The sequence below is a fragment of the Bos mutus genome, chromosome 11 (genome assembly GCF_027580195.1).
Source record: "Bos mutus isolate GX-2022 chromosome 11, NWIPB_WYAK_1.1, whole genome shotgun sequence".
Taxonomy (NCBI): domain Eukaryota; kingdom Metazoa; phylum Chordata; class Mammalia; order Artiodactyla; family Bovidae; genus Bos; species Bos mutus.
Genome location: NC_091627.1, coordinates 61,127,553 through 61,142,461, shown reverse-complemented (window position 1 = coordinate 61,142,461; position 14,909 = coordinate 61,127,553). Strand labels below are relative to the sequence as shown.

The window sequence follows — 14,909 nt, the reverse complement described above, 5'->3', positions numbered from 1 at the left end:
TGAGCCACCAGGGAAGCAAGTTCATACAAGAACACAGAATGAGATGCAAAAACCAGGAGGAAGAATGCAGATAACTCAAGATAAGGACCCCACTTCCTAAACCTTTGTCAGCCTTCAGTTGGGATGGCCATGAAATACCTAGCAAATTTCTGAAGCTCTAAGAGTTGTTTTAAAATATATTTATATATGAAGGCACTGGTCCTTGGTTCTCTCTGGCTCTACCTGGATCTGGGTCACACTGTGGGGCTCATGGAAGGGGGAGAGGAGGAGGGAGCCAGCACTGCTGGGAGGAAGGAGGGGGACTGAGCTGGGACTTGATGTTTCCACATAGCTCTTGGGAACGGCTTGACTTCCTAGAAGCCGACCTGAAGAATCTCCGTGTCTCTTGTAAGGAGCAGCGTTACTCGCAGCCGAAAGCAGTTTTGTGGCCGTCAAGGCACGTCCTGATGTCTTCTGAACAGAACACCGGATCCTCTCTGTCATCCTGTCTCCCCTCCCCCTCCCCCCAGGTGGTGCCTACAGATTCAACCCTCACCTCCCCCAGGAACCTTTCTCTGCATCCCCAAGCCCTTCCCACTACTCCCCCAGGCCCTTGTGCTGGACTTTACCCAGTTGTGAGCATTTTCATGCTGCAAACACAGTTGATTACTTAGAAATATGCTTGTCCTCTGCAGACCAGCCTTGTCTGTAACAGGAACTCACTGTGTGATTTCATGTCTTTTTCATAACAAGGATTATCCTTTCCTAAAAGGGAGAAGGAAATGGCAACCTAATCCAGTATTCTTGCCTAGAGAATCCCATGGACCAAGGAGCCTGGTAGGCTGCAGTCCATAGGGTCACAGAATCAGACACGACTGAGCGACTTAGCACACACACATACATAATTTTAAGTTTAAAAGGTGTTACTACATCGCTTCTCGCCCTTTCTAAGATCAAGTGTAAAGAGTGTTAACAGAGGTGATGGGGAAAATAACAGAGCTCGGAAAATAACGCTCTTTAGCACAGATCCAGATGAGACTTCCTCTATGATGACGCAGTTTTATAGCTATTTGAAATATTAAAAATAAAAAAGAAATCAAAGAAACTTTAATATGGATAGTTTCAGTGAGAAAAACACTTTTTTTAAAATTTTATTTTATTTTTAAACTTTACATAATTGTATTAGTTTTGCCAAATATCAAAATGAATCTGCCACAGGTATACATGTGTTCCCCATCCTGAACCCTCCTCCCTCCTCCCTCCCCATACCATCCCTCTGGGTCGTCCCAGTGCACCAGCCCCAAGCATCCAGTATCATGCATCGAACCTGGACTGGCAACTCGTTTCATACATGATATTTTACATGTTTCAATGCCATTCTCCCAAATCTCCCCACCCTCTCCCTCTCCCACAGAGTCCATAAGACTGTTCTATACATCAGTGTCTCTTTTGCTGTCTTAAACTCTGTGTCTCCATCTCTTTCCTTTTAACGATTTTATAATAAATTTTTTTTCACATTACACTCATTTCTTTGTTACATCACAGTTCTCCTGTTGTAAATCAGGTGGACCTGGGTGTGGAATGAAATAGTATATTCGGACTTGGGGATGCAGATCTGGCCCCAACTGTCCTCTGCTTAAGTTTGACTGCTTGGTCTTTTCTTCTCTCATTCCTGGGTCCCCAGTGGTCAGCTGGATGGGTGAATGTGTAATAGCATCATGTCTTAGCACGGCCCCAGTCCCCAGACCTCACACATGCCACTCACTGGAAGCTAGAGTCGCAAGGTGAAGCCGACAAGGTAGGGGACACAGAGCAGGCATCTCCTGCCCCAATTGTGACCCTCCATCCCATCTAAAGATGTCCATCCCCCCATTACTTCTCCTTAAGAAAGTAGGTCATATAGGACTCAGGGAAGTCAAACCAAGACTCTGTGACAACCTAGAGGGGTGGGATGGGAAGGAAGGTGGGAGAGAAGTTCAAGAGGGAGGGGACATATATTTATGGCTGACTCATGTTGATGTTGAGCAGAAACCAACACAATTCTGTAAAGCAAATTATCCTTCATTTAAAAAATAAATTTAAAATTTTAAAAAGGAAAGTAGGTCATATAGTCATTCAACAAACATGGATCCTTAACTCTCCACCAATACTGTGCATGCCACTAATGACAAGAAGATGGATAAGTGACCCAGCCCTCACCCTCGAATCCTCTGCTCTCTGGTGGGAAAGAGACTGTAAGCAGACACATGGTTAGGACAGGGAGACACGTAGACAAGGAAGAAACGACGGTGGAATCCGCCACCCTTGAGGACTGATGCCTCCCCCTCCCCGAGTTGCTCACGGCTCTGCTTCCCCCTCCCCCACCAGGCATCCTGCTGATGATGAACCTGTGTGGCGAGGTGCACGTGTACGAATACGTCCCATCAGTGCGGCAGACAGACCTGTGTCACTACCACGAGCCCTACCATGACGCCGCCTGCACACTGGGCGCCTACCACCCGCTGCTCTACGAGAAGCTGCTGGTGCAGCGGCTCAACGTGGGCACCCATGGTGACCTGCACCGCAAAGGCAAGGTCGTGCTGCCCGGGTTGCAGGCCGTGCGCTGCCCGCCAGGTGCCTGAGGGGCCAGCCGGGCTCTGCATCCCGGAGATGCTGGAAGGCACCCTGGAGGCAGCGTGACCTTGTGTCTGCAGCTGTGACTTTGTGCTGACCATGGGGATCCTTCCCTTTCTAAGCCAGTGAGTGTGTCCGACCGTTCAGAACATAGAAATGGAATTCAAAGAAACTCCAGAAAGATACAAAAGAAAAATTTTCAAAGATAGCTAGGGGAAAAAAATGTGTAAGAAATGGATAAATAGCTCCAGAATGTTGGTCTTTGCTTTCAGCTGACACACCTGATGGAGATGTGGTTTGTACCTGGAAGCAGCCTCGCTTCGGGACAGTACCTGACACATCTGCTGTGTCATTTGTATGTCATTTGTTGTGAAAGAGCCCAGGGTTGATGACGAACCCTGATTATCACCCAGACCTGTTTGTAGGAACAGCAGACCCCACAGGATATCCTGTGAGGTGTCTTCTCCACTTCTGCTCCCAGCTGCCACCGAAGGCTTTGCAGTTTTGTGTATCAGGACACGTTTCTAAAAGCATGAAGCCCCCTTCCTGGATAGTCCAGGAAGAAGCCAGCCCCAGGCAGCACCCAGGGGAGGCACTTTGCTCTCCTGCAGCGTTTCCTTGCTTGACTAGAATCCCCAGGCACGCGGGAACATTGCGGCAGGTGTGCACAGAATGGGGCAGCAGGCGGCCGTGGGCAGCACGGCCCCAGGCCCCAGCTTTTCTGGCCTCAGCACCCGCCAGCCCTCCACACAACCTGCATGTCTACAGGCACTGACGATTAGGACTCCCCATGGTGGCGGTGCGGGGGGGGGGGGGTCCTTCCAGCCTAGAGCTGTCCCCCTGTGCTTCTAGAGCTGCACACCTGTCTCTTCCATGTGTTTTCCTCACAGGTTCATATCATCTGTTGGGATCCTAACGGTGATACACTGACTTCCGCTGATTCTTCCTACAGTCAGATGTTTAGGAATCCCATCATCATCTTCACAGATCTGTTGTGCGTCAGTAACATAACAAAGCCATATAATTAAATACATTTGCGTGAAAGCACTGGTCTTTAGCAAATAAAAAATAAAAGTATATGATTCAGAGGGAAAGACAGTGAGAGAGGAGAGTCAGTCCAGTGTGTTAGCTATAGCAGCTCATTTGGTTGTAATCTCAATTTTTGTCACAAAAGCATCAAAAAAATTTTTTTTCCATAAATGTAGTAAAACAGAAACATTATGGAATACCTTAGTTCAACGTACAATTTCAATCCATACCCAACACCTATCTCCATGGTCCAGTTACAACTTATTGGCCGGAACAGTCACAGCTTCCTTAAATGTGTTCTTCTCCACAAGAGTGTGAACATCAGGAAAGTTTAGTACAGAAGGTTTTTTTGTTCCAGGATTTTTTTTTTTTTTTTTTTTCCTGAGCAAGAATGGTTGACAGAAACTGGCCTCTCTGGTCAGTATACTCAGCAGAAACTGGGCCAAGTCGCAGACATCTCCTATGGCTTATTGTCACAGTGAATTTGGGGTCATTGAAAAGCTTTGATTGTGACAATATCCACTACAAGCCTACTGTGAGAGCCTCGCTTCCAGATTTATGGTAAGGGATGGATAGTTCTGTCCAGCCTGCCAACTAATATCCAAGCAGACATGAACAGGCCGCTTTTCTCCCTCGTTTCCTGAACGGATACAGCCCTGTGTGGTGTTCAGTGAGTCCTGACACTGCAAAGTGGCTGGTGCAGGGTGACTGGTCCAGTCACCCTGGGCCCTCCCCAGACTGTGCAGGCTCTGACCTCAGATACCCATGACACTGAAGTTTCTTTACTCACCTTCCTACTGGGTTTCCCTCTGGGCCTCCTTGTATCCAGAACAGCCCCTTCTGCCGGCATGAGATACTGGGCAGAAGGAAATTTGCTGGTGGGTCAGCATAGATATTCAAGTTCAGAAGCCCCAGAAAACACTTCAAAGGCCTCCAAATACATTTTGTTGCAACCCATGCACTTTTAAAATGTACCTTTAGCTCACAGAGTTTATAAGAAAGACTGAAGAGGATACAGAACATTTAATTAAAGGTTTTGGATTTATTATGGCCTTAAAGACTCTTGGGAACCAGGGTCTGTTAAAAACACTGAGACAACGCGGTACAAGTATTCATACATTGCAGGCTGGGCATTCTTCTGCTTAAGAGTTTCAGTTGTTTAGCTCCTTGAATCTATTAGGCAGTTATAGTTGATGTGTTGACTCTTCTCGTCAGCAGACAGTGATTAAGCCCTCTAAATACACACATTGCCATAAGCAGCCGGCCTTTCCATGAAGGAATTAAAGGAAATGGTGCCCGCTGCATTTCTTTCAGGCTTCACCCCTTCCAGACCTTCCACCCTTGCTATAAAGCGATGCTCTGTAAACCGAGGCCGTTAGGTGGTCCTTCTCTCTCAGGACTGAAGAAGGTCACACTGTGTCACTTCTTGAGGTAACTTCACTCCATCTTTTGTTGTTGCTGTTGTCACACTGAAATGTTGACCAGAAATGACAACTCACTCGCGTCCAGGTCTCAGGTCCTCCCCTTGAGGCTCTCCAGCCCTTCCCTAGGTATGAAGGGAGGGTCTAATAGGTAGAGCATCCACGCTGTCCCCTGGGATGCCAGTGCTGGCCCTGTACATCACCTTAAGGGCGAAGGGCTCACAGGTGGACAGGAGGAATTACATAAGTACCCTCCTCCATTAGGGTTGGCGAGGGGCTTTGGTTCAACTTTGGTCCCAGGGTCTGTCATTGTCCACAGTATGCAGGGCTCAGGGAACCCCAGCCCTGTCCTCCCAACATGTCCCACACCCTCCTTTAATTAACCCTGGGCTCCCTAGTAATCGTCATCACAGTAGCTATAGCATCTAGACAAAGCCATGCTGAAATAATGATCAGCCTTCTCAAAGCTGGGAAATGAAAGTAAGTGTTTAAAGCCACCCAGGGTCACTCTGTTACATGACCATGAGCCAGTTCCTTCTGGTGGAACAGATTAATTCCTGATGTTGTGGGCTGTCCCTTAGGGGCAGGAATACTCACAGCCACAGAATTAATTAGGTCCAGTCTGGCGGTATCAGGATCACGTGAGGGATGGTAGGTGATGGAGGATTTCGTGTGCACAGATAACGTCATGATGAGAGCACCCTGACCAGCCTTTCTCTTAGAGATCAAGGCACCGTGCATGGTTGAGGCTGGTGGCCAAAGTGACCCAGTCTCACTGCTGCTTAACTATGGCAAGAGGCAGAGCCAGGAGGTAGGGTGATGACCAAGAAACACGTGGCTGAGTGTGCAAGCCACATAGTGTCTGAATATATTCAACCAGATTGCGTATGTCGACTTCTCACTTTCTGATCGTTTAGGACTCTTACCCAGAGGTTCCACAGCCAATGAGGGCAGTTGTATATTGAAATTCAGTGCTTAGGGAAAGTGTGCCTGAGTTCACACTTGTGTGTTATACTCCAGATACTTCCATCATGAAATTATTCTGCATATATCTGTCTCTCAGGCATTATTTATACAACTGGTAAATGAAAGATATTAATTGGTTGAGGGAAGAAATTATAAGTTCTGATTCTTGCTTTATTAAGTAACTGAAGCCTTTTAGTAAGAAGAAATCCAGAAAATTTCTCTATGAGCTCAGGCTAATGGAATTTAAGGAATGAAAGACACTGATATAGTTCTGACTCTTATTATAACAAGTGTGCATGTAGATATAGTTATATAATTGTATATATACATATCTACGTACATGGTTGCTTTTAAACATTTTTTTTCATCAAACTTTATTTCTAAAACCTTGACAATAAATTTTTTAATTATGCAAGCACCAGTTTTTTAAGAGAAGTAAGCAAATGTTATATGTCTTTCTATGAAATAAAAAAATCCAGTTTTCCCATGCGCTCATATTTCACACCTTCTGGCTACATTAAAAAGTATGGCAGGAATATTTACAAGGTGCTCTGAGGGTAGAACTACAACCTAAAGGTGGTGTCCTCATCAGAAACCTAACTGAACTCTGACCTTTGACGAGAAGTTGATCTAGAATTCATGGTTTTTGCAAGATTAGGGGAAGAAATGCTTATTTGGATCTATGGAAAATAGTCTTCTAGCTTAGGTTTCACACAAATTAACTGCGTCAGAACTGTTAAAACCTAACATTTATGACACCACACATCGTGTTAGACTCTATATAAAAATCCTTGTGAAATTTTTCTTGGGAAAAAAAATCCTTGGAAACCAGTCAACTTTTTTAACAGCTTTGGGGATTTTTTTGTATGATACTTTTTAAAATGAAATGTGTACTCTTCAACATGAATTAAGGCTTGAGGTTTTCCAGGAGTCACCTTTTAAATGTGTTTGTACACAGTTTAACACTTTGATATTTTCTAGTTTGGTTTTGTATATTTTTATGTGTACACAATGTACAGACTTTTTTCCTGTAAATAAAACATGTTTTCATTTGTCTAGATGCGTCTCTGTTTTAATTTGTAGAAATTGCACAAAATAATGAATGAGGGGCAAAATCATGAGGCGTCTCAAGAAAAAAAAAAAATGGCACAGAGCCGAGATCTAACTGCAAGATTGTAAAAGGAGTAAGAATAGCAGGCCTTCCCACTCTGAACCTGGACACAGCCGGCCTGAAACAGAGGTGGGGCCAGCGGTCCTCACCAGAGGGTTACCTGCCAGACCAGGAGAAAGGGCATGGACATTCAGAGGAGTGGCCGCCCTAGGCACTCCGTGCCATGCTCAGGAAACCCCAAGTGCACAGAATCCGGCAGGAGAGAAGCCCTCCAGCACAAAAGGCAAAATTAGGCAGACAGGTCCTAACGTTACCTATAGGCTAGCACATTGATTAATTTATTGTCTCCAGCATGACAGAGCTTTTAGTCTTAGAGACTACAAATAAGGGTTTCCCAGGTGACTCAGTGGTAAAGAACCTGTCTGCCAATACAGGAAACACAGGAGACGCAGGTTCGATCCCTGGGTCAGGAAGATCCCCTGGAGGAGGGCATGGCAACCCGCTCCAGTATTCTTGCCTGGAGAATCCCATGGACACAGGAGCCTGGTGGGCTACAGTCCATGGGGTTGCAAAGAGTTAGACACACTAAGCAACTTCGGATGCCTGCACACACGATAAATGAATGACTAGAGGGAGGCTTGGAGACACTGAAGTCTCCTTACCCAGTACTATGTCACATTATCCTTAGTGTCTCTGCCCTTTCCTCATGAAGGGAAATCAGTTAGTTAGGCCCCCGGAAGGAAATTCCCAGAGATTTTCTGGTTAGAATGTGAAGGAGTCCTGGAGGGGAAGTGTCCAGGGTTGACTGTGAGGTCTGACGTGAGCAGCCTGGAGGCCCTGAATTCCCTCTGAGTGATGTGCTGAGTCACAGGGGACCCACACTGTAGCTTGCCATCAGTTTTCTTTCCCCATAAGGTGCAAGATGCCGGCTTCCAGGTCATTGAAATGCAGGCCCGATTCGGGAAGACTAGAGCTGGAGCCCTGCAAGGATGCTGAGATGAGGCGGCCCCGGGACAAAGATGAGGCCAAAGAGCAGGGAGCAGGAGGCCAACTCCACCTGCCTCAGGCTAGAGGTGCCAGGGGAGACAGCCCTGGGTGCTCCGTGCTGTGCTTACAAAACCCTAGGTATACAGAATCTGGCAGGAGGGAAGCCCTCTGGCAGCAAACCTCCGCTGACCCCTCATCTGAGCAGAGGTTGGCAAACTGCAGCCCACAGCCTCCTTTTGTCAGTAAAGTTTTATTGGACTGCAACCACACTCATGTGTTGACGTCTTAGCCATGGCTACTCCATACAGAATCGAGTAGTTGCTACAGAGACCTAATAGCCACCGATCCTAAAATATGTATTATCTGGTTCTTTACAGAAAGGATCTGCTGCTGCTGCTAAGTCACTTCAGTCATTTCCAACTCTGTGTGACCCCATAGACAGCAGCCCACCTGGCTCCCCCGTCCCTGGGATTCTCCAGGCAAGAATACTGGAGTGGGTTGCCATTTCCTTCTCCAATGCATGAAAGTGAAAAGTGAAAGTGAAGTTGCTCAGTTGTGTCCAACTCTTAGCGACCCCTTGGACTGCAGCCCACCAGCCTCCTCCGTCCATGGATTTTCCAGGCAAGAGTACTGGAGTGGGGTGCCATTGCCTTCTCCAACAGAAAGGATCTGTGGAGTCTCAATTTCAGATACAAAATACAAGAGCTCGTTTAGGCAAGCATTGTGTTAATGGCAGGCAGGTGGTCCTCCCAAACCACCTTCTAAGTAGTTATAATATTAGCTTCAGGAATATTGGGATTATAGAGGTTAATTCACCAGCCTGCAACCCTACAATCAGGAAGTGACGGAGTCCAGCTTGCAGTCCCCATCTGACTTAAAGCCTCTGCTTGGAACTCTTAGGTCAGGCTTTCTTTTTCTTTTCAATATTTATATATTTATTTGGTTGCCCTGGTTCCTGGTTGCGGCATGCTCACAGAATGTGAAGTCTTAGTTACTGGCATGTGGGATCTAGTTCCTTGAATAGGGATCAAAACTGGGCCCCCTGCACTGGGAGCACGGAGTCTTAGCCACTGGACCACCAGGGAAGCCCTGTGTCAGGCTTTTTAGAGCCTCCTCTCCCTGAGACACTACTCTGCTGCTCACATACCCCCCGAACTCCCCACATACCCTGAGGGCTCAACTCTGGAGCCTCATTTTGCTTGAATATTTTGAGAAATTGTGCTTTGAAATTTATGGAGAGAGCAGTTCCCTAAACCCCTGAACTGCATGTGTCAAGTGCAATTTCTACTTCCTGATTAGCAGCCCGTCTCTGTGTTTGTCACAGCCCAGTGGAAGGAGCAGGTCTCATATGCAAAGAGAAAGCCAACACCCCATAAACTCCCCCCAACACATACACAGCTCCCATCCTAACTCCTCGGTGTTGTGCTGGAGAAACCACTTTGAAGAATGAGACACTACGTGTGAAATGATCACAGAAGTCAAAGGAACAGAAAAATCAATGGATATAAGGGGAATTTGTAGAGAGTGGAAGGCAAAATAACTTAACGAAAATGAGAAAGCTGGGAGTGAGAGGGAAGCTGAAGAGGGAAGGGATATATGTATACGTATAGCTGATTCACTTTACTGTACACCAGGAGCTAACACAACATTGTAAAGCAACTATTCTGCAATTAAAAAAAAAAAAATAGAAAACTGGTATGCTGCAGGAGCAGGATCTAATCCAAGCTTCTAGTCCCTCGGCCTTTGTTCACTTTGCTGTGCTGCTTCAGTGTTACTGGCCTCCCCACCCACCTCTGAGCTACTAGGCCCGCTAGACCGCTGCACTGACGGCTGCTGTTGTTATTGTTTAATGACTAAGTCATGTCCGATTCTTTGTGACCCCATGACTGTACCCCACCAGGCTCCTCAGTATACTTGCCTCTCCAGGCAAGAATACTGGAGTGGGTTGCCATTTCCTTCTCCAGGGGATCTTCCTGACCCAGGGATAGAAACCACGTCTCCTGCATTGTCAAGCAGATTCTTTACCATTTGAGCCGCTAGGGAAGACCTTTATATCATACATAAATACATACATGACTTAAAAATAATTTTAAGTGCCCAAATAATTAGAACTAGTGATTATCTTGGCATGGTGAGAAAATGAGGAGCTTATCTTATCCTGATACTTGACATATTTTTGAAAGATCTATAAACATAAAAACAAAAAACAAATTTTAACAATATTCAGGAGATCTTGTGGTCTGGTGGGAAGAGATGAGTTTCAACAGTGTGGCTGGTCAGAGAAGAGAACCCTTCTCCTGCTTTGCTTTATTTATTTAATTGATCCAGATGTGGTGGGGATCAGAACCCCCAGATGCTCACTGCTATACAGTAAGTTCAGCACCCAGCACCCTGTAATGTCACCACCAACAGCACGGGATCATGTTATTGATGAGAAAGGCCAGGTCAGTGCCTACCTCCTCACTAGCCAGGCAACCTTGAGTACAGCATTTATTTTCTCTGACATTTGTTTCTTCATGTGCGAAAATAGAGGTCATAACAGCACCTACTCACTGAATTATTGCAATGATTAATTTAGACAGTGTGCGTAAATTATTTAGCACAGGGTCTGACAGCTAATAAAATGAATCGTTGCTGGTCTTGTTATTATTTTTATATTTTGATCTCCTCAGTCTAATATATCTAAATAATTAATAGAAGAGGACATTCATGGATGCTAAACAGAGCAAATGGTTGCTTTTTCACAGACGTTTCAGACGTTTAAATTTTAAAGTAAAATGAAACTATGTCTTTGTGGGGATGATTTGTTTTCAAGTCTCTCTAAACAAAATGCAGCAGGAATCCTCCTCTTGCATGAAATAAGGAAGCCCAGGTAAATATGAAAGAAAATTTTTTTCTTCTTTCTGACCCTTTTCCCGCCTACAGAGGATCCGTGCCTGCATTGTATTGCCCCCAGGAAGGAGCTAATCACCTCTCAGCGATGCTGGTCAGAATCTGCACAAACTCTCACTAAACAGAATAAATCAGCAAACGGGGGAGTGTTGTCAATAGCTCAGTTCCTATTTATTTCCTCTTCTTTACAGCTTTGCGCTCTCTTTGAACATGTGCACTATTGGTACAGCAGTTATCTGCAGAGCAAGTGCTGCAAAGCAAGCTGAAAGTAGTGAAAGAAGAAGTGTCAGTCGCTCAGTCACGCTGGCCTACAAGAAACATCAGGGCCTATTGGCCTGACACCATCCATCAGACCTGGGGATGAGGTGAACCATCCATTCTGGGTGACTCCACGGCTGCATGTAGCCCTGGAACCACCCAGGAGAAGCCAGCAGAGGAGCCGGCCGATGGACCTGAAGAGTGGGATGAACAGCACATAGCTTCTGCTTTGAGCCTTTACACCCTGGTGACTCAGTGGTAAAGAATCTGCCTGCAATGCAGGAGACCCAGGTTCAATCCCTTTGTGTCCCAGCAGGGGTGTGTGGTCTAAGGTCTGAGTATGGTCCAGGGGACATGAGAGGCAGTGACTGGAGGTACTGTTACTGAGCAGGACTCATAGGGCCTTGGGGATGGGGTGGGGACAGAACCCCTCCCCCACACTCTCTGCTGCAGCTCCTCTCTGAAATACATAGACGGCAGTATTTGATGCACATTTCCTGAGCTGTTTTGCAGATATAAAGAAAACCAGCCTCTCCACCAAGCGGAAGGTGTTAACTACTTGAGACCCTGAACACACAGCCCAGGCCTCCTATAGCCTAAGGACTGATGCTGTTCACCCTGTGACACAACCTGCAGCCTCCCCATCAGCCAATCAGAGGATTGTAGGCGAGCTGATCACACACCCTGAGGCACCCTCCCTTACCTGCTTTTAAAAGCGTTTTGCTGATACCCTTCAGGCAGTTTGGGGGAGCTAGGGGCTTTTTAGGGCATGAACCACCCTTCTGCTTGTAGGGCCCTGCAACAAACCTCTGCTCCAAACTCCAATGTTTCCATTTGTTTGGCCTCACTGTGTGTGGGCACACAGACTCGCGCTGACACAAGTTTGGGATACTGTCCAGGGTTTTGATGTATGTGGTGAACCAGCCACCAGTATGTGGTGCTTTCTCATCATTGGCCAAAATAAATAGATCTAAAGTCAAAACGAGGGTACCCATCGTATGATCACGCCTCATGTCGGAGGCTAGCAGAATAGGCCATTTCAAACAGACCACTTTGGCTTAAGGATTATTTTGATCTAAAGGCACCTGAAAGACAGCAGGTGCAAGAAGTGTGCTCAGATCACCTATTTTCCTCCTGGAGGCAGGAAATGAAGCTCCGCTATGAATGATACCCTCTGGTTCTAGGAGAAAAGAAGCATTCCCATTCCCTGAGAAGGGGAGTCGAGGTGGAGAGAAATCTGTACAAACTCTGATGAAATACCTTGACCTTCCTTTAGCCTCTGAGTATTTTAGTTTCTTCCCTATGACGGAAACTCTGTTCAACGTGCTATACGAGCACCAAGGCCTCCGGAGGCTCCCACGTGCCTGCAAGAATCTGCACTGTGCTGTGTGCTGTGCTTAGTTGCTCAGTTGTGTCCAGCTCTTTGTGACCCCATGGACTGTAGCCCACAAGGCTCCTCTGTCCATTGAATTCTCCAGGAAAGAATACTGGAGTGGGTTGCCATGCCTTCCTCCAGGGGACTTTCCCAACCCAGGGATCGAACCCAGGTCTCCCACATTGCAGGTGTATTCTTTACTGTCTGAGCCATAAGGGAAGCCCAAGAATCTGCACACCCTTCTGTAAATCTACTGTTTGTCAACTTAATTCTCAGCCTAATTGGAGCCCCTAAGACAGTCAAGATAAAGGTTGGCCTTCTCGACAGACCCAGTGAAATATTTTTATTGCTGGTCACTGCAATTCAGTGCTTTTCTTCTGTTTCTTTTTAAACCTTTCATTTTAAAAATTTTATTTATTCATTATTTTTGACCACACCATGAGGCATGTGGAATTAGTTCTTCGACCAGGGATCATACCCATGCCCCCTGCACTGGAAGTGCAGAGACTTAGCAACTGGCCTGCCAGGGAAGTCCCAGTGCTTTTCTTGTTTGGAGGCTTCCTAACCAAGAGAGGAAGGCTTCCAGCAGGGAACACAGCAATGTCACCACCATCTTGGCCATTTGTGTTCTCGGGTCATGTGGCCAAAAAAGTGAGCAGAGAAGAGAGGTTGCAGAGTCTGCTGGGGTACCATGGTCCTGCCATGGAGGAGACAGTGGGAGCTGTTACACTATGGGGGCAGGAAGAGGAGAATGGAGCCCAGACAACCCTTGGTCTTTAGGCTGCCATGCCTTGTGTGACACCTGAACATGGGCCAGTTTACTGAGGCTGAGATGCAAATGAAAAGCTGAGTTATCCCCGGGAAAATGGAATGGGAGTGTGGCCTCTGTGCATGTTTCCTTCCCTGCCCAGAGGAACATCTGTTCATAATTTTAATGGTCTCCTTTCTCTTCCCTTTCCTTCTTCCCCGCCTTGTATGAGGCAGAGGTCCCTGGGACAAATTTCATGGAAGACAATTTTTCCGTGGACAGGGATGGTTTCGGGACGATTCAAGCACATGGCATTTATTGTGCACTTTATTTCTATTATTATTACAACAGCCCCATCTCAGATCATCAGGAACTAGATTCTGGAGGTTGGGGAGCCCTGGCATAAAGGGTATCCTAGTGATATTCATGTTGAAAATGTGACTATAAGTTGCAGAATATTTCGAGGGCATTACAACTGCTGCAGAAGCCCCTGTGTCTCCTGAGATGGCTGGAGCTGTTTTATTGAATGATGGTGGCTTGGACTGGATCCTGTGGAGAAGGGCCATGTTATTTCAGGTGGAAGCTGTCACTTCAAAAGTGTGAAGGTAGAAGGAAGGTTTAGGCAGGAGCTGAGTAATCGAAGGTGTGAGTGCAGGAAATAGCTCACAGTTTTGAGGATGTGCCCACCTGATTCACACATTCGTTCGAGTTGGGAGGAATGCCTCCTTACAAGTCTCCGGGAAGCAGTAGGGAAACTGGCAACACCATGTGCTTCCTCTCCCAGCCTACGACCAAGAGGGTGGGCACACAGCCGTGCACTGACCAACTGCATGTCCTCCCCCTGGACTCTGAGGTTTGCGTTTGTGGCACAAAGTCCCCAAGATCATTGAGACATGAGCCTGACAGCATCTTGGCCAGGTCACTAGTGGCCCCAAGCTGGGCTCTGTCCACAGCCCCACCTCCTACTTCTCAGGACTACATCCCTGATACTGAGCTCTCTGAGCTGCTTCATATATATGGGAGATTAATCCTTCATCAGTTGGTTCATTTTCAATTATTGATTAATACGTTTATGTGGAATCTAGAAAAATAGTACTGATGAACCTATTTACAGAGAAGAAACGGAGACGCAGGTATAGAGAATGAACTTGTGGACACAGCAGGGGAAGGGGAAGGTGCGACGAATCAAGAGCGTAGCATTGACATACATACACCACCATGTGTAAAACGGATAGCTAGTGGGGAGCCGCTGTAAAACACAGGGAGCTCAGCTCAGTGCTCTGCAATGACCTAGAGGGTGGGATGGAAGAGGATGCAAGGGAGGTCCAGGTGGGAGGGGGTGCATACATACACATGTAGCTGGTTCACTCTGTTGGACAGCAGAAACTGATACAACATTGTAAAGCAATTATCCTCCAATTTTAAAAAAAAGACTGATTCTCAGCCCTCTCACTGTTGTCATCAACAGCTCAACATCCTTCCTCTTCTGATGAACTTGCCGAAGTCTGTTTCTATCTCTTGCAACCAAGG

The 14,909-nt window shown here is 46.5% G+C and overlaps 1 protein-coding gene across 3 annotated transcripts in view; it reads left to right on the top strand.

Annotated features, from left to right (window-relative positions):
• Window positions 1-7,053, top strand: part of ST6GAL2 (ST6 beta-galactoside alpha-2,6-sialyltransferase 2) — a 59,349-nt gene extending 52,296 nt beyond the window's left edge. For 2 of the 3 annotated variants that reach the window (XM_070379496.1, XM_070379495.1), the window contains exon 6: window positions 2,347-7,053. In XM_070379496.1, the coding sequence (XP_070235597.1) occupies window positions 2,347-2,600 (254 nt within the window). In that variant the 3' untranslated portion in view covers window positions 2,601-7,053. Of the gene's footprint in view, window positions 1-331; window positions 1,377-2,346 lie in introns of those variants that run through there. The other variant, XM_070379497.1, reaches the window with a different exon arrangement.
• The last annotated feature ends 7,856 nt before the right edge of the window (window positions 7,054-14,909 follow it).